The following is a 22,420-nucleotide window of genomic DNA, read 5'->3' as shown; positions in this document are numbered from 1 at the left end:
AAACATGGAACTGTTAATACTGATCTTTTTCTTTGTAGAGACAGCAAAGATTCATACTCAGAATTTCTTAAACAGAGTATTTATAGCAACAGTATTGTAAACCACTAAAACAAGATCAGTAATAAATTTTTGCAGGAGGCAGTTATTAAAGGAAAGGATCTTGCTTGTAAGAGCGTTTACTCTTTAAACCTGATTATGATAGTATATACATAACATTAAGATGATTGATCAGATGATGGTTAACATAAAGTATTTGCTTTTATTCGAAAGAAAGCTTCTCTCCTAAGTCTGAAATGTGTGGGACTCTGAGGCAGTCCAAAAATGCACATGGGAAATGTTTACCAAAAATGTATATGAAGGTTTAAAAGATTCTGTGTAACTGTCTCCTCTAGAAGTTTGGTCTGTTGATCTTAATGATCTGAAATAAACAATTTCTTTAAAAAAGAAAGCAATCAGAGAGTAGTTCTAATGCTGGAGTCTAGGACACAAATCTAGGCAGAAAGTTATGTTGGGAGGCAGCTTTATAATCAGTATTTGTTGTCTACATTTCTACTAACAAATCGGTAATTTCTAACAGTATTATACCCCCTTCTGTGTTGACTTTCAAAACGTTCAAGTGGTGCTTTGTATTTTTGGAACTGAAAATGCTTCTTTGCTCTGTGACCTTGTTTTGCAAAGAGGTGGACTGAATGTTTCTGGTTAGTCAGAAATTTTATATGTGAATTTTAAGCTTAAATATTGATTTAAAGCAGAATGTGTTATTTTATTCACTTTATTTTGTCTAAACATACCTGATGCCACTGAGCGACCTACAGAGCAACATACAGATGCAATAGTTAACAGGAACCTTTCCTCACCAGTGTTGTAGTTGGAGTGATTAAAAGAATGCACATTATATGAGGTGGGAGAACTCTTTTGGCTCGATGAGACTTCATATGACCTCGTATTCATAGAGAATCTCTTAGGTTTTGGAGAGTTTGGTTTGATTTTTGATGTTTTGGTTTGGGTGGGGTTTTTTCTTACTTCTCTGATTAATCAGGCAAGTCATAATACAGTTTTTTTGTTTTCTATTTTTTTTGTTTGCTTGTTTGGTTGTTTTTTTCGTACGATAGCTCAACAGAACGCAACCACCCAGCTACCAGGCAGACAACAGGAGATTGAAATAAACAGACAGCAGCGGTACTTCCGCATTCCCTTCATCCGTCCCGCGGACCAATACAAAGATCCCCAGAACAAGAAGAAGGGTTGGTGGTACGCGCATTTTGATGGGCCATGGATTGCTCGACAAATGGAACTTCATCCTGACAAGGCACCCATTCTCCTTGTAGCGGGTTGGTATTGAAAGCAAAATTCAGATGTTGAAAAGGTTCAGAGCTGGTAACTTTAGAAGAAGAGGCTGATAATACAAGTTTCCCACATTGTATCCTTATTTTTACGTCAGCAGTTCTTGTCTATGCAGAACGTAAGGATTTGGGATTACTGTTAATAGTGGCCAAATGTTACAGAATATACCTTGGAGATGTAAACTGATCGTGTGTTTTACTTGTACATGTACTTTAATCTGGGAAGCCATAGACAGAGTGGGAATCCAAATGTGAATCACTTTATTATTAGGTTTTCTCCGATTAGTCACAGGAGACCATGTGAAGATAAAAATCACAATTTATCTGGGAAAGTTCTACCCATCGTTGCATTGGTTTTTTTAGTCAGCTTTGAAAAATTACAGCAGTTTGCATCAAAGCAATTTGCACATGTGATACATTGTCTTTCCAGTTTCTTGCTGATAGCAAATTGGTGCTTTTGCCACGTTTATGCTGCTAGTAGGGGAGAGTAACTTTTTAATCTTAAAACATCTAAAATGAGAACTAAATGTGGCAATGGATAGGTAGAGATTGATCTGGTGATGAAATGCATCCTCCTTTTCTGGAGGATAATAAAAGGGGAGAAAACACTGGAGAAATGCTGCTTACTGTTCTGTGTTTCGAGGTTTTGTACTTAACTTAGAGACTGAGGAAAAGGCCATAACCAACTTGTTTAGCTTCAAAGTGATGCTTTGCTAGCAGCAAAACTTCCTTTGTTTTCTGCTAATTATTTTTAATAGAATTTCATATAGCAACTGTGCCTGTTCAGTGTCGAAGCCCCTAGCTAAAAGTAGCACTGCCGTCATGAATGTCACATGCAGTGGATCGCCGTATTAAAAGTAAGATTAAAATATAGTGAGTAAGCTACACTCCTTATTTCATTGGATTCCCTTTGTCAGTCCCATTTGGTAAATACCGCTTATTTAGCCTGGCAGGCTGACAGATTAAGAATACTGGCTACTTGATCAAAAGTCTCAAGTTCTTAGTTGCTTTGCCTCTTTTAAACAAAATAAATAAGAACAGGAATTTACTCTAAAGCTGCATAAAACTCAAAAGTAAGTGTAAAACAAACGTGATTGTCATCCTGCAGTGGATTTCAGGAGAATATATCAAGATGCTGATCTTCTCTGCTTCTTTCCTTTGTTCTTTTTTGCTCACTTTTTGGGAAATGTAGTTAAGAAAGATCTAATCTTTGTTAATGGGATGTTTGAATGATGTAAAACCTTTTTCTTTTTCCCTTCACCATTTCAGGTAAGGATGATATGGATATGTGTGAGCTTAATCTTGAAGAGACTGGCTTAACTCGAAAGCGAGGTGCTGAAATTTTGCCGAGACAGTTTGAAGAGATTTGGGAACGCTGTGGAGGTATCCAGTATCTTCAGAATGCCATTGAAAGCCGTCAGGCTCGTCCTACGTATGCTACAGCTATGCTGCAGAACCTGTTGAAATAAATGGTCATTTTGCACAGTAGCGTTTGAGAGGAGAACCCTTGCTTGTGATACAAAGGGAAGAGTTCCTCTGCACTACAGAGGACGTAAACATTCTATAATCATATTAGAGATGTTTAATATAAAGTGAACAGATTTTATTAATCATGAGGTTTGTTAATTTGTACTTTATGATGTTTAGTTTGTGTAGTGACCTTTACTAGGTATAAGGACCTTGAAGAAACTTCAGTCAGTGTAGTTTGTTGCGTTTTGTTTATATGTTGCATTTTCTTTAACAGTTTCTGTTATAACTCTTAACACTTGGGTGCATATTGCTAAGAATTGCGTTGCAACCACCTTTTTGTAAAATCCCTCTTTAAAACACTGAGTAGTCGGCTTCAAGTGGTGGCCTAGTAAAGAAGATATGCTGTTTCTAATAACTGGAATCGTGAGGCCTTAGCTTTGACTTCTGTTCTGGAGAAGTTGGAGTATACTTTTATATAATCTGAGACATTTTATGTCCTGATTTGAAAACTGGTTAGTGTCTGTATTTACTGACTTTTTCCAGAAAATGATGGGAAATCCTCCTAAGCTTGAGACCCGTAAATTCCTATTTAATGTGTTCTCTGTCTTGGTTTAAGAGAAATGGGTTTCTGTACATTCTGAGAAGAGCATTCATATATGTCAATACTGTCTAATATTGGAGGTACTGAAAGAATGTACTGCTCATTAGGGCTTATACCACTTCTCTCCTAGCTTCTTTTTCTTTCTTTTTTTTTTCTCTTTCAGTACAAATTTCCATATGCTTTTCTTTTCCTGACCAAATTTCCATTAGGAATTCTTGGACAGTTTGTTTATCCAGGTAGTGTAATTTCAATATATTATTCAAAACTGTCCAAGACTTGTATCTGGAGGCATGTAAGATTCAGGATAGCATAAGGGAAATATGTTCAGCTTTTTGGTGGCAGTATAACTTACCTGAATATAGAGGCCCGAGCCTCAGAGATCCTGTTTATTTTAGTTGTAATGAGATGCTCAAGGTCTGTACCTTCTGTAGATTGTATAAAACTTTGGTCCAATAACATAATGCATCATCTTAATACTGTGTGCTGATGAAATAGCTACAATTTTTTTTTTTAGTATCATAGTGATTCAGACACTGAGCTTTATCTTAATCTCCTCTGTCGAGTTTCATAGCTTGCAACAGTTCCCTTATTAAGCAGTTTGTTATGGAAGTTTTTGTGGGTGGGAATTATCAACTTCATACAGTTTTAAGATGCATCTTGTTCACTTATGCAAACATTGTTTCACTATGCTGGCCATTATTTCAACAACTTAAACTTGATTATTTATTATCTCTGTGATAGGAACTCAAAACATAAGTTGCTTGATGTCCAATTACTTATTCAACCTGATGTCAAAATGAACTCTTTCTCTATGAATTGACAAAGTTTGCTTACACTATAGAATAATTTCCTCACTGTTTATTCAGTTTGAAACCTCTTGGAAGCTTAAGTATATTTATGCATTTAAAAACTAAATTAATAAATTTCTCTGTAGCACAGAGAAGGCTCCCAATCCATACATCTTTTCCAACCTCAGATTGTGCTGGCATGCCACAGTCTTCTTTTTGTTATAAATGCACCCCTTACTGTCATACGTGTGGAGATACTTGAGCAATGCATATGGGTCCGCTGTGTCAGGGAATCTCGGCTTCCCCTGCCTACCCACTTCACTCTTTGGTCATGTGGTTTCAAACAAGAAAATGTTTTCCTTTTACCCAAATTCTTCACTGAAGCAGTGATTTTGGCTGGAAGATGAAAGGAGAAGTGCATCAGACTGCTGGCTAGCGAGTTGTGTACAAACCTGTACAGTGTTGCATGAGTCTAAAGGTGCTGCTTATGAAATTAAGATTACTGGTTTAATGTGTTACTGAATTGGAACTTGTTTTCAGAACTGCCAGTCTCCAGAAGCTTGGCACTGCAAGAGGCTATGATTGTTCGTGCGATATAAGGAAGAAAAATCACTGAATTGATAGGGCTGAGGTGCCCTACCCTGTATTTATAGCTATCTGGATTTAGCTTCTTGACTTAATACATTCAGTCTCAGTTTATATATATAAAAAACAGATCATATGAGACTGAACATGGTAAGCATGTGTGTATGTACATACAGTACTTATGTGTGTATGTACATACACATATATATGCTTAAATGTTTTAGTATATATAGGTGTAAACACACTTGTGGGGAACTTCAAATAAATAAGACTGTTAACTGATTTTTCCCAGCCTGTTCGTTTGAGTATGCCAGGATTTCCTTAACTGGCATCAGAAAGAAAATCTATTTTTCAGAATGGGGTATACAAGAATTCTTGTTAACTGAATGACAAACAAATATGAGCTATCAGGGAAATTAAATTGACTTTGAAATAGTGGAAGAGGAACTGGTGGCTGGATGTTCTCTGCATTACTCTTGCAGTATGCCCGAGGCAGGCAGACGATGCATTCCAAAAATCAGGGTAGTCTAGTTTGTTTGTTGGTTTTTGTTTTATTTCTTTTTTTTTTTCTCTGCACCAAAAGCAGGATCTGCTTCGAGTTTTACTGATCTTTTTGTGCAACAAAATCAATTTTCAATTAATTTCAGATTTTTGTTGGGTTTTTTACGCGTCAGGCAATATTGAGCTGCTTACAGATTGTTTCTGTCCTGTCTACAGTGTCAGATAATTACACTGCTGGTTGATTAGGAGAGGAAATAAAAAGAGAGAGGAGAAGGTTGATCTGTAGGATTATAGTGTTCCTAGTGCCCTTCTGATCTGTGGTTATAGTGAAACATGTAATTTGTCATTTTAAAGTGCAATGATGAGGTAAACACGTTGGCTTGGTTCTGTGCGTTTGATTAAAAGAAAAAGTTATAATTTGTCCTGCCTCTCAGTGAAGCTGCCCACCATAGTTGAGATCTGCATGAAACTCTCCCCAAAACACAGGAAAGGTAGAAAATTGCCATGTAAGGCTCCACCCCTGATTAGGTGACCCAGGAATAGGAATTTCCTAGAGAATGCAACTTCAAGATCACAAGGTCATTAAATACTTGTCTTTCATCGACTGATAAGATTGTTTTTCTTCACCTGGTTGACTCCTTTGGGGTTTTCTCCAAAATCTTTATTTAAAGTATTTAAATGACCTCCTAATCCTGTACTGAAAATTAAAAAAAAAAAATAAATACATTCCATGTTGAAATCTCAGTTGTATCTCTCTTGCCATTTTTGTCTTTAAAGATTTAAAGTGTAATAAGGTAATGGTAAATTAAGTTATGAATAGAATAAAAGGATTTCTGGGCTGAAGCTGCCTGCTGCTTTTCTATCAGAAATTTATGGTACTTAAAGCTACTCTAGTAGAGATTTTTGTCTGTACCTTCAAAGGTAAGTGTTCCTCTAAAATAACACTCTGATATTAAAAAAATTATGGTTTTGTTACCTTATTTCTTAGTATTTGTTGAAACAAATATCTTCTAACTTTTATTACTGTTTTTGCAACCTTTGTTGTTGTCACTTCCACTGTATTTATCACTTGCCATGCTGTGTTCTGTATGCATTTTTTTTCGGTTTAGACCATGGCAGTTGGTGACAAGTGAAACCACTTACGATGCTTTGAGTTTGTGTGCTGCAGGGAAAGCTTTATGTTTTATTCAGACTTTGATACCTGGGAAGATATAATTTTGTTTCCCTTTCTCTACGGCTTTCAGCTGTAGCTTTACATCATTTTTAAGGTAACATGATGTGTGTTAATATGAGACTCAATACCAATTCAATTCCCTGTGAAATTTTATTGAAATACAAAAGGCATACATCCAGCAAATATATTTGGTAATTAATAGTTAAGAGTGATAAATACAGTCATGAATAATCATTATTAAAATACACATTTTAAAATTACTTATTTTTTAATCTGACTAGTGATAACTAGTATGAATTGAAATACACTGAACACATACAAAAATACATTTGTGGTGGAAAAAAATTGTATGCTTTCAGCATTCTCAATGCATTCTTAACTTAGGTGAGCAAGAGTGAAAAGCTAGTGTTTGTTGGCAGGGATGATGTCTAGTGCCCTGCCAGAAGTATTTGTAGAATTTTATTCTGAAGCGTAACTGTGTAAAACCACATCTTAGGTTTCAGAAACTCAACCTTGTATTCTTGGTGCATTGCCTTCATTTGTACACAATCACTAGTTGTGGTGATTTTGCAGGCAGATCCGAGCAGTTAATTGTTTGGAATCGTAAACAGTTCTTCTGAGCATAGGTAATACGGTAAACTAAAGATCAGTCTTGGCTACGGTATCTGTGTGGTATGAAGCAAAAAGAATTGTGACTGTTCTCAATGCATGACAGTTTCCCATCTGAATGAGGAGCTATCATTCAGCTTAGTCATGAACTTTGTAGAAGCTCAGTTTGAGCTGTAAGTACAAGTTCTAGTATGCACCAAGCAGCAAGCAGTGCCTGGGTATTGTACAACACTGGTGTGGCATATAAATACAGATATACTCAAGAAAAAGATGTCCTAGGTAAAATTATACTCATGCTTGAATCAGGATTGTGGATCCATACAGCGTAAATTACTAAGCCTATAAAATACTTAATGGCCACCCATTGTCTGCTTAGATTCCTTCTAAAAACACTAAGAGTAACCTCTCAAAATGATTTGTGTGTATACCAAGTTTAAAGTGTACATGCTCATGCACGACTCTGTAACCTACTTGCTCCTGGGAGGGTACTTTTGAATAGAAATCTCATGTTCTGAAAAGGTGAAACTGCAGGTGTTGTCTCTCAGCAAAAAGTTTGAAGTATTAGGATAACCTGGCAGTTTAACTCTCACCAGAAATTAAACAGTGAAGTGTGGATGTACATATGTATAAATAATGTGTTTTTAACAGAAAAACTGGAATCTGATGTTCATAGAAGCCATTAAAAAATTAATCCCAACTTCTGTGTGATTTGCAATGTAAGCGCTGTAGAGAGAGAATGAAGAAGTTCCCAAGCGCTTTTAATGTGGCCTTGGGTCAGTGACAGCTCTTAGTTCTGTGTTTGCCTCTTACACTGGTGTATGTAAGGAAGGTTAACAAAAGAGCATAGACGTGGTGAAGTTTCATCCACAGTTTTACCAGAATGGTTGTGACGTACAGTATTGAAAGAAATTACTTGTCTGCAAAACCTGTTTGTAAGCACTTGGCTCTTGCATCAAAACACCATTAAGATGCGCAAGCAGTGGAGGCTGATTGCTGGTGTCTTAACACCGATGACTTCTGACTAGGCAAAGCCAAGATATGATCAAATAGCTGGTCAATTTGGTCATGTTGTTTCTCTTTTATAAAACTTTTTTTTAAAATGTGTACTGATTTTAGAGCTAAAATGTTACATCTTTAGGAATCCTTGAATTATTTTCATATGCATAGTCAATCTGAAGTCCAGTCTTGAATAATGCAGACCTTTTTTTAATACCTGTAAGAGAAACTCTGATAAGACATTTGAAAATCATTTTTTAATTTGAAGATGTATTATATATCTACTGCTAATAGGGAGGGTCTCACTAAAATCTGTTGAGATAATCTCCAGTTCATGGTAAGGAGAATTGAATTAATCCTGAAGTTACTTTTTACATACTAAGCCACTGAGCTCAGAGTAAAATTACTGTTTTTCCTCCCTGATATAACCATGCTGTGCCTCTACAAGAAATAACAAACAAATGCCACTGATACCTGAATCTGAACAACGTATTTTTGACTGTAAAGTAACGAGAATGCAGTGTGCTGCAAAGGAAGCCCTATCTAAAGTATCTGCAAGAGTCACAGCAGAGCTGGGAGAAAATAATCTTTGGGATGTTTGTTTTTTGTGTGTCGTTTTAAGTGTCAAGGTGGCAGCTGTGCCATGCAAACTGGAAACTGGTAGAACCTAACACCAGGTGTTCTCAAACAAAAAGCTTAGCAGTTCCAGCTCTGTACCACACTTGAGGTCATCTTTCCCCTGTATTCTGGTAATGAAACACTAAGTCTCTGATATGGGTGGGGGAGATCTAACAGGCTAACTTGTGTTGTGGTATTATTGTAATCCAAAATTCCAATTTGTTAGTGATCCAGGTGACTGACATGAGAGTGAAAAAAATGGCAGTCTTTGACTTCACCTCAAATGTCATTTCAGCCATCTTTCTTGGTGGCTGAGAGTCAGTTTTTCAGAGGGTCATGCTATGTGTCAGTTACTGGTTTTGATAAGCAATGAATGATGTATTTTATATATTTCTTAAGGAGAATCTATAATGACTTTTAGACTTCATCTGAATTAAATCAATGAAGTGGTCTTTGTCCATGCCAATTAGATTCAGCTTTATGAAACAAACGATTCTACCAGTGCTTTATTTCTAAAGCTTCTGGGCTATATCATATCAAATACTTCTGGGTCCTCTAAGATTTTATCTAAGGTTGTTAAAACTGATTTTTCTGCAGTATCTGTTGCAGCACAGTTCTTTTACAAGCTTAGAGAAGTTTGTGAAGACTCTTTAGATGAGGTGCTTTTTCTTTTCAAGGGTTAGATCCATTACTGAATTTTGCCAAATAATGCTGTGAAAAGGAAGCCTACTCACCCATGCTGTGTACAAGCACAAGTAAATGATGTTTATACAAAAGCATCTGTTAGACCAGCTGCACAATAATGGACTTTAGAGAGTTGGACCTAACACCCTTACAGCTGTAAAGCAAGGTGCTCTATTTTTCAGCACCTTTGTCACTGAACAGAGAAGGTCCAGGACAGTCACTAACAGGGACAGCAGATATTGCACGAGAAAAGCTGTATTTTGAATGAGGTTGTGTCTTCAGCTTTCACTTCAAAGAAGTAGAGAGCACATGTGTAGGTGAGGTAGGAAGCAGAGTCAGCTCGGCAGGGTTGTCGTTTGAGAACTTTAGCATGTTTGACTCCGAAATATATCAGGCCAACTGGATGTGGACTTGTTGGCCTTATGTCTCAGTCTCAGTGAACTGATTAACTTGAATGTGTAAATTCTAGTTCATTGTCATGGTCTTCTTTGGCCCAAAGAAAGATGACTCTCACAGTCATTTTATGCTTCGTATTATTCTGTTGGTGGAGTGAGATGCACCGAATTCCCAGAGAGCTCACCATGTGTAGAGACAGCTGTGGTTTTCAGCTGCTTGTAAGAACTTGTGTTTTCTACTGAGCTTAGAGAAAAGGAAGAGCAAGTTCTTCATCTGGACGGGAAACACACTTGTTAGTTCCTGAATGACTAATTGGGTAAAAATCCAACCAAATAAACTCCCTCCGATAACCAAGTTTTGCAGTCATATTCCATGTAGTGACGCTGTAATTAAACTGGAAACATTTTTTATGCTAAGGAAGAAACTGAAGCTCATTTTGGCTTCTGCCAAAATGTTATGCTTATTTTCCCATGCGCCTTTATAAATACAGACCTGTATTTACTGTAGATAATATCTCCTAAAAACCTGTCACTGCTGTCATTACACGTTGAAAAACAGAATTTAAAGACTGGAATTTTCAATTTAGCCTGAGAGTTCTAGATATCTACCTCCTCCTGAAAATTGAATTCAAGTGTCCTGTTCTGTTTTTGAAAATCCTAGCCCCAAGGGAGTTTTCTTAATTGTGATATGGCATTGGTGCTCTTCGTTTCAGCTAATGAAAGCTGTGTTACATATACATTTTTCTTCCTCCACTGAATTTTTTCAGATCATCAAAAGCGTGTTCTACATAAGGACTCTGATGTAAACACCGATTTTGAACTTAAGTAATGGTGAAAAATGGCCAAAACCACCTAATTTTTTTAAAACCAATTTCTATTTTGTGGTTGTCTCACTTCTCACTAAATTAATTTCCTTCTAGATCTTGGGAAGAGCTTTGTCAATATACTTTAGACAATTCAAATAGCGTCTAGATAACACAGGCCCGGTTTTCTCCCACAGATGAGCCATTTTATTCCTTTCATAAAATATATAATGCTTTTGTAAGTAGTAATTTTAAGTGGTTCAGCTGGTGTGAAAGTTGCTTTACAATTACCCACAGACACATTTCTTTTAATATGGCTGTAAAATACAAATTGCAGCCGTCTGTGCTTTTGTTTTTGTCAGCAGTGAAGCCAATTCATTCTTATCCAAACTGCTGCTTCCTGCTGACTTGTCCATCTCTATCTGTGTGTTCCAGTCTCCACCTTGTCAGGTCAGTCTGTAAGAACCGGAGACTCTGTAAAAGTCTGCGACCTGGAGAACCTGAGAGAACAGACCTGGGTACGATGAAGATCAGTGAAAGTGAATCTTTCCGTATGGTATCACTACTTGTTCCTTCATTTATGTATCTACTGGCTCAAGCCAAAGGTTCATGTTGCCCACGTATTAGGTCTCCCATAGTGTATAGCTAGTGCCAGGACAATCCTGTACTGATAATCGTCTCAGTAATAATGGGTACTAACGTCCATTGTGAAACCTTTTTGCTCCTAATTGGGCTGTGATTCAGAAAAATGAAAATGGTGAAGCCAAAGCTTTCTGTCTTCCTTTCAAGAGAGCATACTCAGATACATGAGGTTTAAGTGACAATCTGGCAATTTTTAGAGAATTTCTTGACCCAGCTTCCCCCTCCTCCCCTCCCCGACCTCAAAGATACAAGAGGTTTCAAGTTGTAAAGTGAATGTTTGAGATACAAGCAGTATTCTGCTCAAATTAGAATTCCTACATGTTCAAACTCTGTGTAGCTTAAACAGGCACAAATTACCTTCAAATGATCAGTTACTGCTATTTGAAACTTCCCCTTTGGGTTGCATTTTGTCTCATTTTGTTATTTTAGATATTCATTATGTGGCTCAGCAACTGACACGTTAGCAAGTGGGTTTACAGAAAGGAACTTTGTTGCATAAAAGCACATAAGAAGGGATTGTTGTGGTCACGAAGCGTCCAAAACCCCTGAGCTTTCCTTTATATGGAATTAGTATAAAGAGGCTTCCTGGTAACATTGACAAACAGGGAACGCAACAGATTTTTAAAGCTCTTGAAAATGGTCACAAACCTTGGTTTTGTCTGGCTGATGCTGGAAATGAAGAATTTCAGAGACTAACTTGTCAGTCCTGGCTTTGTAAACTCGTCTGGTGACCTACAACAGTTTAAAACAAACAAACAATTAAACAAACAGAAACACTAGATATTAGTTATTTCACTAAATCACAAAAAGCACTCTGATAGGCTGGGCCACCAAAGCCGTGCAAGAGAGCTGTAAGGAAAGCAGTTCTACAGTCCTGTTACAATACCTATGCAGCAGTAAAAGTGGAAAGCAAGTAAATGAATTAGTATTTTTAGTCCTGAAATTACCAAGCAAGAGATTAGCATTGGATTTGAGTCAGTTGTAGAGTTAATATGTGAAAATGGACCCGTTATTTGAGGTGAGGCTTTTGCTGCGGGGTAAGAAAAGCATTTCCATGCATTTTACCTTCAGGCTGAATTGTGTGTTCGAGTTCATGTAATGCTTCGTGATCAATGATCTCTGAGGAACTGAGACAAGCACTTACGCTGCAAGCCGTGTGACAAAAGCTAGTTATGGGTTCATCGTGCTCAAAAGCAGGATTAATCCTTACAGCATTTTCTGAACTGCAGCTGTTGAGAGTAGGACTTCTACAATGCAGAACAGTTTTGTTTAGGTAAGAGTTTAAATTGCAAAATTAAAAAAAGGAATATTTTGAAATGTGAAGAAAAAGATTGTGAGCATCTTACTGCAAATTAGAGTTTCTTTTGCTTTTTCTTCTTAACTTAATAATGAAAATGATGAAAAGAAAAATGAGGCTTAGTAAGCCAAGAAGGAGAGGTTTAAAAATGAAGGGTTGTGTGGGTTCTGGAGCAAATTTTGCACAGCGCTGTCCTTGGTAAAGCTCGTGTCTATGTACAGGGCATCTAAAATAGGGAGAGGAAGAGAAAAAGGTACAGAACTTGAAGGCATAACATACAGAGTACCTCAAATGAAAACAAAGGAAAATCTGCAATTAAATATAAGCACAGTATTCCCAATATGATTGTTATATGTCTGTATCAAATAATGCGATAACAAAGGAAAGACAATATTCTTAGATTCACGAGAGTGAGTGCTAAATAAAACAACACTGATTATACATTCTTTGGCAGCCTGCAATTTTTAAGGAAATTCTGCATTGGGAACGTCTCTGACAAATTTCTAGCCCCACAGGTGAAGTCAAAATAACATTTGTGGTTTACAACTGTAGAAGTTCAAGTGTGTTTTTGAGGAACGTCTAAATGCATTTTTGAGGCTTATATTCTGTTTATTGGTGATTTTAATCTGAAATAAGAGTTCTACTACAAATACTTCCTTTAAAGTAAGGGAGAAGATACCCATATTTTGTATGAGAGCAGAGGGCTTCCAGTTAGTGGAAAAACTACTGTGATTCTAAATAAATTCAAAAGCAGAACAAGTGCTTGACTAAAGCAAATAATAGGCTGTAATTTTCTCTCTGCAGACTGTACAAGTTTGCACAAGCTGTCAATCTGAGGCTGGTGGCAAGTTTGTAACTTGCTCTAATTCACAAAATGTTTTATTTATTATATTTAATACTTTTATCCTTCCAAATGATGGTTTGGTTATTACTGTACATCAAGTCAGGGTTTTTCTGAAAGGTAAAGGTATTACTTTCCTTAGTGCATTGGTCTTGGAGGAGTAGGCTTTATAGCCCTTGCTACTTCAGTAAGGCTTTGAATAGGACCTGGTTAGCTCAAAGGCTGATTCTAATTCCAAATACCGCAGCTGCACTAATGTGACTCTGCAAGTCAGGAATTTAGCAATAATTGCGGTGAGTTCAGTATAATCTATTACCATTTCTGTGATGCCCACTGCAGAAAATGAATTGTGGCAGTTACGTTGCTGCAGTGAAAATATATGAATAATTTGCTCAGTAGTCTTATTTTTTGACATTAACCCCAAGTACACTTAAAGATGTGTCATTAACCTGGTAGTGTCAATATTAAGAGAGAATAAACAAGCATATTCTGGGTAGTCCTGTCTTACAATGAGATGAAAGCTGATGCTTTGAAAAGAGAATTAATACGTTCAAGTACTGTGCTAGCTCTCAATATTGGCTTAACATCATTTCATGTAAAAGTCATTATGGAATGTATAATCCTAGGGTATATTTGCAGTTAGGAGGAGCTGCTAATCTTCAAGTCTTTCCCAGAAAGCCTTGAAAGCTGCCTCAGCCTTCACATGCTTTATTGGGTGGTCTGGAATCAGAACAGAGCTTATAGGTGTGCTTGTAAGAATATTGATTTCCTTTTTAATATGTCTTAGAAGAATGTAGTTTCTTGAAATACTACTTATAATCAATAGCAATGTGAATGTGTTATTTCATTTTTCTAAGATGTATTTCAAAATCAGAAAAGAGTGCATGGTTTCGTACGTGTCATCTCTGCCAATGATGGTGAATTCCTAATAAATTTCTAAAGCATCTCTAAAAAATAACTAGATCGTGATGTCCTGTGCATACTAATAGGAAGAAATGGATTTGTCCAGTGCGAGGCTATTTATACCTAAGAAGGGAACTGCAATGTAGCTCAAAGTGTCTGATTGTTGAAGTCTTGGCTTATTACCCTTGGCTTATTTTCATTTGCTGTTGAAAAGCGTATACTCAGCCCTACTTGTTCATGCAATAGATACATTGGGGTCTGTTAACAGAATTCAAGTACTATTTATTTACCTGCAGACAGCTCCTCTTCCTGGAACTAACTCACATTTCCCCCCATTGATGCAAAGATGCGGTTCCAGCTCACAAAGGCTCCGGCAGGGTAATCCGTCTTGGCTTGCATAACCAGGTTTACAGAGGCAGTCGGCCTCTTTTGTCCACTCGTTCATTGTGCATTCGGAAAACTTGTCACATGCCATGAATTTGCATGGGTCTGCCTGATCAGCTGTAAAGGGTGGGTGAATCATTAATTGATGCGTTACCCTGAAGAAACTTGACAGTCTTTGTGGCAGCTAGAGAAGATAATTCACATTTACTGGCCTGCTACTCGTTCATGGTAATAGGAGGATGTAGCCTAGCATAAAAGGACGGACATACATCCTTCTTTCTATAGATGACACAGCAGGCATGCAAGCTTATATTTACTTACAATTTGCTTACTCCATCACTATTAAGCTGTGATTTTATTTTCATCTCACTGACAAGAATTTTCACATTTGGATATTTTTATTATTTTTTTACTCTAAGTGCTAGTTTTATACTCATGGGTACTATGCTACAGCTTTGCCTATGTGTTAGAAATAGTTTCAGCTGTAATGATCTTAAACACATAATTCAGGACATGACAAGGGAAAGGAATTAGATTATTGAATATTGCACAATACTTTGAGGACTGCAACCTAGAAACACTGTCTAGAGGAAGTGCATGCTTGCAGGGCTTTATTTTTTAAGTGATATATTATCGTTGGGAAAACTTGCTGGGTTTTTTGTTTTGTTTTTTAAATATTAGTAAGGGATGCCTCTGTGAGATTAAGGGAAAATGAACCTGCTGATGTTCACAGAAGGCCCAAATCAGAGACAGCTTAAAGTCCTAACTTTACTTTTCACACAATCTACTTCTCCTTTCCTCTTCTCTTCTTACTAGAAATGAAAAAAAAAACCCCAAAACCAAACCAAACCCATGAGGAGTCATTTTAGCACCCAGAGATGAGCCCAGCTTGTGCTGATGGGATGAGGAGGAGGGCTGCATCCACCAGTCTTAGAGAGCCACCTCTCTAAGGTACACTATGTATTCCTGTACAGTATGGGGTAAATCCTTTAGAAGGCAAAGATGAGAAGGAGACCAGGGGATACAAATTACATTCTTGCCAGCAAACACTTTCAGTAAGATTTCATATCAATAAGATGTGAATCCAGAAAGGCAAAAAAAACAGGGTACAAAACCAAGAGAAGAAAGCGCAGAGAAAGCAATGATAGCAGATACGCAAATATGAGCTGGACTACATGGCTTAACATTTTGTTATACAGGCTTAAAATTACTTAAGAAGAAAAATCTGTAGTTTCTAAAGAAGGTTCATGCTGAATATGGCAGCTAGGACTTGTAGGTACTGAGACTTTCTTCTGGAGCCACTTCATATTCCATACTAGATGCTCAATAAGACTGATTTCAATGAGAAATGAACACTGCTTTCTTTATAGTGGTACTGGAAATCTCGGGGACATATGGCTATGCTTTACTGGTAAAAATTAATTCAGCAGATCTGTTCACTTTTAACCCCTCTATAATTCTATGGCTGGTTCCTTCTTTGTTGATTTTAGACTAGTGAGTTTCAGCATGCTCCATTTCCCTTTGCTATAGAAAATGCGCATATTGATTTGGGATCTACTTTTCTCCTGGACTGTAAAGGTATGTACATGTAAACTCTAACAAGTGGGCATCAAAAGTTACAAAGTAACTTTATATTTCCAGGAAAACCCTTCCTTATATTGCAATAAAAAAAATATAATAAAAAGAGTAAAAGACAAAATTTCAAGTACTTTGTTCTGGTGATGGATACTACTGATTGGAAATTACAAAATTTAGTTTCTAATGAGACAAAAAAGGGGTTATTAATTCTTACAGATTCATTTCTTACTCCACACAGGATTGCACTCCCATCAAACCCAGAACACTTCCAAAGGAAAAATGGTTAAAAAAAGTATATATGATTGAGGACTTGATTAAAACAGTGACAGCTGCATTAACTGCATGTCTCTTGTAAGTCTCTTCCCAGTGTCGATGGTCAGTTTACCTTTATAGTACTGGAAATAAAGGCTGATACTGCTAGTAAGGAGACATGGGCTCTGTCGACGCATTACCTAGACTGTATGCTACAGTCTAGAGTTTTCGAAAGCCAAAAGGTCTCAGCTCATTTCCATTTGACATGTAGAGCTTAGTGTGATCATTCCACTGGGTTACAGGGTCATTTTTTTATGATAATGTTTCATTTTCCTTAACAAAGCATTGGGCTACATACCTGCCATACCTTGTCATCTCTTCTGTGTTTTCACTTTGTTTAGATTACAAAAATAATGCATGCAGATATTTTTAAAAATCTGCTATGATATTCTTTATGGCATTATTTATGACCAATGCTGTCAGCCCTTTGCAGATGCGGAGTCTTGATGCGTGTTTTGGACTCAGTTCCCATCAGTGTTTCGATTTAGTATAACGTTATTACCACTAGATGGCTCTTACTTTCACAACGAAATAGTAATTTGCTTAAATTACTTTAATTTACTCCTCAAGTTGGGTTGGGTTGGTTTGGCTTTTGTTTTCTAAAGTAAAAGACAGTAGATCTTTGAAACATCTGTACAGGAATATACTGGCTTTCTAAACCTAATTTATTCTATTTTGACATTTTACTACTGCTCATAAGCCTTGAAAGAACAGCTCTCCCAGCAAAGTCATTGTGAGATCATTTTCTGGAATTAATGTTGAAATACCACATCAGTAAAGCAGATGATATGGATGAAGGTGAAAGGTTTTTTTTTTTTTTTCTATGTTTGCATTTTAGAAGCTTTCTAATTCTAATGTTTATTTAATGAATGTTCACTACCAAAGCAGAGAACATGTGGTACCCCGAAGTTCACTCTTTCTAGTGAACTCATTTAATACTTTGTTCAGCAAAACATCCATTTATCATGGGCATATTTGAAAGTTTGAAGGCTGTGGTTTGTTTACTTTCTTTACTACACACTGCTTGTGCTCTTAGTGGCCACAAGGGGATAGGTAAATGAAAATAGATTAGAAACTGTCTACATGAACTGTAAATGGATTTTTGCTCTGGAATAGTCAGAAATCTGTACATAAAAAGACAGATTAACCAAAACTGCTAAAGGCATCTGTATGGTAAGGCATTGGTGTAGTTCTTCTCCATGCCCATAAAATTAAATTCAGCCCTGAAATAAGTACTAGGACCTGAAAATAGATCCAGACTTCAATTTCAGAAAATAATATAGTTTTTGAAACTTTAAGCTTCTGACAGTACAAGTGTCCAGATATGTTGGTACTGACTTCCTACTGTTTAAGAAAGACTACAGACTTATTTGAAAGGTACTAAACCAGGAGGGATTCTGGAATTCCAATTCTATGGAGTGCTATATATAGTCATGCTCTGGTCAGCGAGCATCTGTAGAATCCAGTAGTTCCTAGAAATTATCTCCTTCTGTCGTGAACTCTGTAGCTCTTCAAAAATAAATTTAATGACTCTTTCAATTATGGTTTGCTGCACATGACTGTTCTTCATACCTGCCTTTGCCCAGCCCTTATTCTAGAGAATTTTTAGTTCACTGCATTTGGCTCTGAAAAGCAGTTGGTGTATATAGACAGACCAACGCCTCCATCTAGCATTTCATTATAGTATGAAAATATGTCTGTAGATAATTTGTTTTTTCTTATTACTCCTTATAATGAGGAGGTTTTTTTCTTATACCTCCTGATCACTGGGAGGCTGTTGTTAATACTGTTATTTCCAAAACAACAACGCTTCTGAAACTGTAACAATCTGAAAAAGACCATCATCTGCTTGGTTTTAATTTTGCACATACATTAGTAACACAATCTTACCTGGCTCAATATCCAGGGAATAGCTGTCAATCTCCAAATTGAGGCGCTGGGCTGCAGCATCGCAGAAATCTTCCAAAACGCAGTGTACTGCTTCTGTGATATTGTATGGCACTGTCCTGGCAAATTTCATTTTACTATTCACAATGACACTTCCATTCCTGAAGTTAAGTATTTCCAATTGCTTAAAACCTGTGAGGTTGGACTGAAGGTATGGAAGTAGCTGCAAAACAGACAATTGCCTTTTATTTTAACTTACTGTTAATGTCTACTTGCTATTAATTTATCTTATAGTAACTTTTCATTATTGAGTAAACACATCATGCATTTATTTGTCTGAATTTAATACAATTGTTAAACTCTACCACCAAATTAACTTTTCTTTTTAGCACTATCTATCTTCTTCTGACTTTTGCGTCTTTCTCAATAATATATTGAGATGGATGGACAGCAATTTTCCCTGTAATGAAATGCACAGCAGCTGGGGAGTTTATTCATCTGGAAGAGAAAAAAATCACCTCACTCAAAAACTAACTTTAATTATTTTCAAGCATTCAATCCAGGTAGGTTAGGGCATAACATAATAGGTGTGTTACTGAGCTGATCTGCTGTCCTATTATACCCATAGAGAAAATCCTTATCTAATCCCATTCTCCCTGCTAAGCTATGATATATTTTAAAAGGCCTGTTTTTAAATGCAGCATGTAGACACAAGCCTTAGATGTAATCAGCACTGCTATACTGTTGTTGTAAAGCTAAGAAAAAGACAAATAAATTACATGCCAGGCATATATCTGGAGTCTCTTGAACAAGTAGAAACTTTCATCACTGACTTCATGAACTTTTTCCTCATGCCTGAGGGCATCCCAGGCTTTTGGAGCCTTTCAATATACAGCTTTATCAGACTGAACTGTAGCAGGGTCTGATATTGTCAAAATACTCTGCTTTTCCATGTATTTGTTTAAACTGTGCCTGATTATTGGAATATGTTGTTCAAGTAGATTTTCACCCACCAATTGCATGAACTGTTGTTCTAGCGCTTTGTATTCTGTCGAGCTCCTATTGAAGAGGTCATCAGAAAAGTGCATGTTGGTTACCCTCAGGCTGAAGAAAACCACCAGCTCTTTGCCTTTGGCTGCGGTTGTCATGGAGCTGGTAGTTACATACTTCAGCGTAGGAGCTGGGGTGGCTTCTGCAGGCTCAGTTGTCAGCACTGGGATGTAACCGCTACCATGCTCCACTTCATCCAGTGTGGCTGTGCTCATCACGCCTATGTGATCTAGCTTGACAGCAATATCCTGCACTCCTGTCCCGGGCACTGTGGAGTCTGGTACCTCAAGGGACTGTTCGATGATCTCTGAGAGGCTGTAGGATGGGCTGGTTGCTGAAGGCAGCAGTGCTGTTTGGTCTGATGGTAGCACAGCTGTAATAACATCTTCAGGCTGCGTGGTAGAGAGATCACTTGAACCGATAAAGAAAGGCAAAGTTTTGTAAGTGCTGGCTGGCACTAAAATGTCATCGCCTGATGATTCTGGTTCATCCATGGTCTTAACTGCTGCAGAAAAACAAGGGAAAAAGAAATAGCTAGTTGAAAAGCAAGCGTAACAAACATCAAGCATGGAAAAAACATGCTTGTTGTATTTCCACTAAAGCATTTTGAAAAACAAGCATGAACACTACCTAAACATGAAAATGTTATTTCCATCACCAAGGAAAGACTACTGGAATAAAACATCTCATCCACATGAGGTGGATTGAGTAATGAGATTTCTGTTTGTGCTCTGTTTAAGTAATAATTACACTTGGTAAGTATTTCCTGAACCATTCTAAAGCACATTTTTGTTTTGAAGGTACCTAATCACACTGTCAGTTTATACTGACTGAAAGAGTAGATCGCAGCTTTTAGCTGTCTGCTCAGGTCGCTTGTATGCTGGAGTCATTTTGTTCCCCTCTGCAAGAGGTTGAAACTAGTATTTGCCAGTAGCCATAAACAGTAATCACTGTTACAAAAAACAGTGCAGTCTCTTCAGATGCAAACTGAAGAGACCAAAACTGTGTCAATTTACCTAAAAGACAGCTGTACCAGTGAAAGCAAATTCAAACCTTAAGAAATCACCTGCTGCACATGAAGCAGCCATTTGATCAGATGCTGAAATTTTGAGGTCCTCATTGAGGCTTGGCGTGGACCTAGGATATGTGATAGCTGTAGCTGAAATCCAAATCTAAAGCATGATGGTGAATGAGACTCTTTGAATTTGTCTTGCAGCTACCTGGCCACAATGACTTCACGGAACACTATGGCCTCCAAGCAACAGACATCAATCCAAGCTGACAACTTGTTCTTTTCCAGTGATATAGTTAATGTGGGCTCTTCACATGGGACTTTTAGCAGCCACCTCCTGGTAAAATTCTCTCAAGTTTGTCTCCAATTTGAACTCTTCCATTCTCTATGCACTAATTTCCTCCTCCCAGTAGTAAAGGAAAGCAAACTTCTGCATTGGGAGTCACCTCGGCTGAAGGAGATGACAACTATACTGTCCATGGCACATGAGTTTCCCATGGATGTTCTTTGTGTCTCTTTCAATTTCCTTGCTTCTAAACAAATGAGGCCCAATCTTTTGCTTACTGTATTGCTAGTTTTGGGAACAAATTTACATTTTCAATAAGGAAAAGCTTCATACAAGATAGCTGTCTATTTTCTTGATGCTTAATTTAACAGCACATACAAACCCTTTCCTTCTTCCCTGAAGATACAATACCTTGGTCTAATGTGGATTATTTTCTATATAGCCCCATTCTGCTAAGCTGGCCACAATTCTCAAAACAGCAAGGGATCCTTCCAAGGCACAGTAAGTGGTTTTACTAGAATTAGATGCTTGAAAAGAATTTTCTCCCATCTGGTTACTACTTTGCATAAGCCTATGTTAAGAGATGCTACATATATTTTTATCCTCTTTATTGTTTGTTTTATTATGTGTGTTGCAGTGTATATGTATATATATATGGTGATTCAGTAATAGAAGTATAAAGAGATAAATAAAACACATGCTAATAAGTTAATATGAAAATAACAAATAGTATAATATCAATATATATAAAATAAATATTTATAAATAATAGCATCAATAGTTATAAATTAAGTAAAACACATAATAGACTGACCAGTGGTTAAACTGTTGGAGTAGGTTGTAAGAGAGCTAGATTTTCTTTTTGGTTCTGCTTCAAACTCCTGCTCAGGAGTCTTAAGAATACACCTTTAGGTGGTATTGATCTCTCTTCTAGGAAGTATTTAAAAATGAGATGCATCCTCTAAGCCAGTAATTTTTTGCTCCCTTTTTAGTCAATAGCGAGACATTTATCTCACTTGAAGAAAACTATCAAAACATTCTGGATCTTTTGAGGTGCCTGTATATTTCTGTTGACTTCAGAATACACACAGCAAATTTATGTATGATGCCTGGTTTTCCCCTTACATAGTTTCTGTCAGGTAAATCACTCTCTTTGGCTCCTTGTGGCCCTATTGAGGGTCAGTGATTTCTCTGATGTGCTCAAGAATTAGAGTGATAAGGACTATTGAAGATTGTTTGAAAACGGGAAACACTTTCCATTGTGTGATAGTTTGAAACTCTGAGCAGAGCAGTGTGCTTCTGGCTCTGGTGAAGGCTCAGTGCATTTTATTCTGGAATACCACTGACAAGTTGTTACTGGAAAGTTCCTCCTTCCTCCTTCTACTCTCAGTTCTAAGGTTTTCTCTTTCTTACAAAAGTGTTTTTCATGCCTCAGCTAATGGAAGAACTAGACTTTTTTTGTCTGTTCTGTGGGGAAGTGAACTTCTAGAAACAATTTCCAAAAATAACCCGGATATTCTGAAACAGAACTCCTCAGGTAAAGCAGACTGGAAGTAAAGTTACTACAACTGCTTTTATTTGTGTAGTCACTACATCAGTAACTAGTGCAAATGTTATTCTGTTACGTTGTTCTTTCAGATGGCTTTATTTGTATTTTAATA

The 22,420-nt window shown here is 37.1% G+C and overlaps 2 protein-coding genes across 2 annotated transcripts in view; one reads left to right on the top strand and one right to left on the bottom strand.

The window, feature by feature from the left end:
- The window catches only part of MYO6 (myosin VI), a 113,009-nt gene extending 106,884 nt beyond the window's left edge, over positions 1-6,125 (top strand). Inside the window, exons 34-35 of the mRNA XM_030490171.1 lie at positions 1,113-1,331; positions 2,613-6,125. Coding sequence (XP_030346031.1) covers positions 1,113-1,331; positions 2,613-2,812 — 419 coding nt within the window. The 3' untranslated portion in view covers positions 2,813-6,125. The remainder of the gene's footprint in view (positions 1-1,112; positions 1,332-2,612) is intronic.
- A 5,784-nt stretch (positions 6,126-11,909) lies between these two features.
- The window catches only part of IMPG1 (interphotoreceptor matrix proteoglycan 1), a 56,413-nt gene continuing 45,902 nt past the window's right edge, over positions 11,910-22,420 (bottom strand). Inside the window, exons 13-18 of the mRNA XM_030490349.1 lie at positions 19,425-19,966; positions 18,415-18,634; positions 14,541-14,751; positions 12,556-12,732; positions 12,275-12,456; positions 11,910-11,941 (exon numbers count right to left, since the gene is read on the bottom strand). Of these exons, the coding sequence (XP_030346209.1) occupies positions 11,910-11,941; positions 12,275-12,456; positions 12,556-12,732; positions 14,541-14,751; positions 18,415-18,634; positions 19,425-19,966 (1,364 nt within the window). The remainder of the gene's footprint in view (positions 11,942-12,274; positions 12,457-12,555; positions 12,733-14,540; positions 14,752-18,414; positions 18,635-19,424; positions 19,967-22,420) is intronic.

The sequence above is a fragment of the Strigops habroptila genome, chromosome 6, assembly GCF_004027225.2.
Source record: "Strigops habroptila isolate Jane chromosome 6, bStrHab1.2.pri, whole genome shotgun sequence".
In the NCBI taxonomy this organism is placed as follows: domain Eukaryota; kingdom Metazoa; phylum Chordata; class Aves; order Psittaciformes; family Psittacidae; genus Strigops; species Strigops habroptila.
The sequence above is the reverse complement of the archived record's forward strand: the minus strand, read 5'-3'. Positions and strand labels throughout refer to the sequence as shown.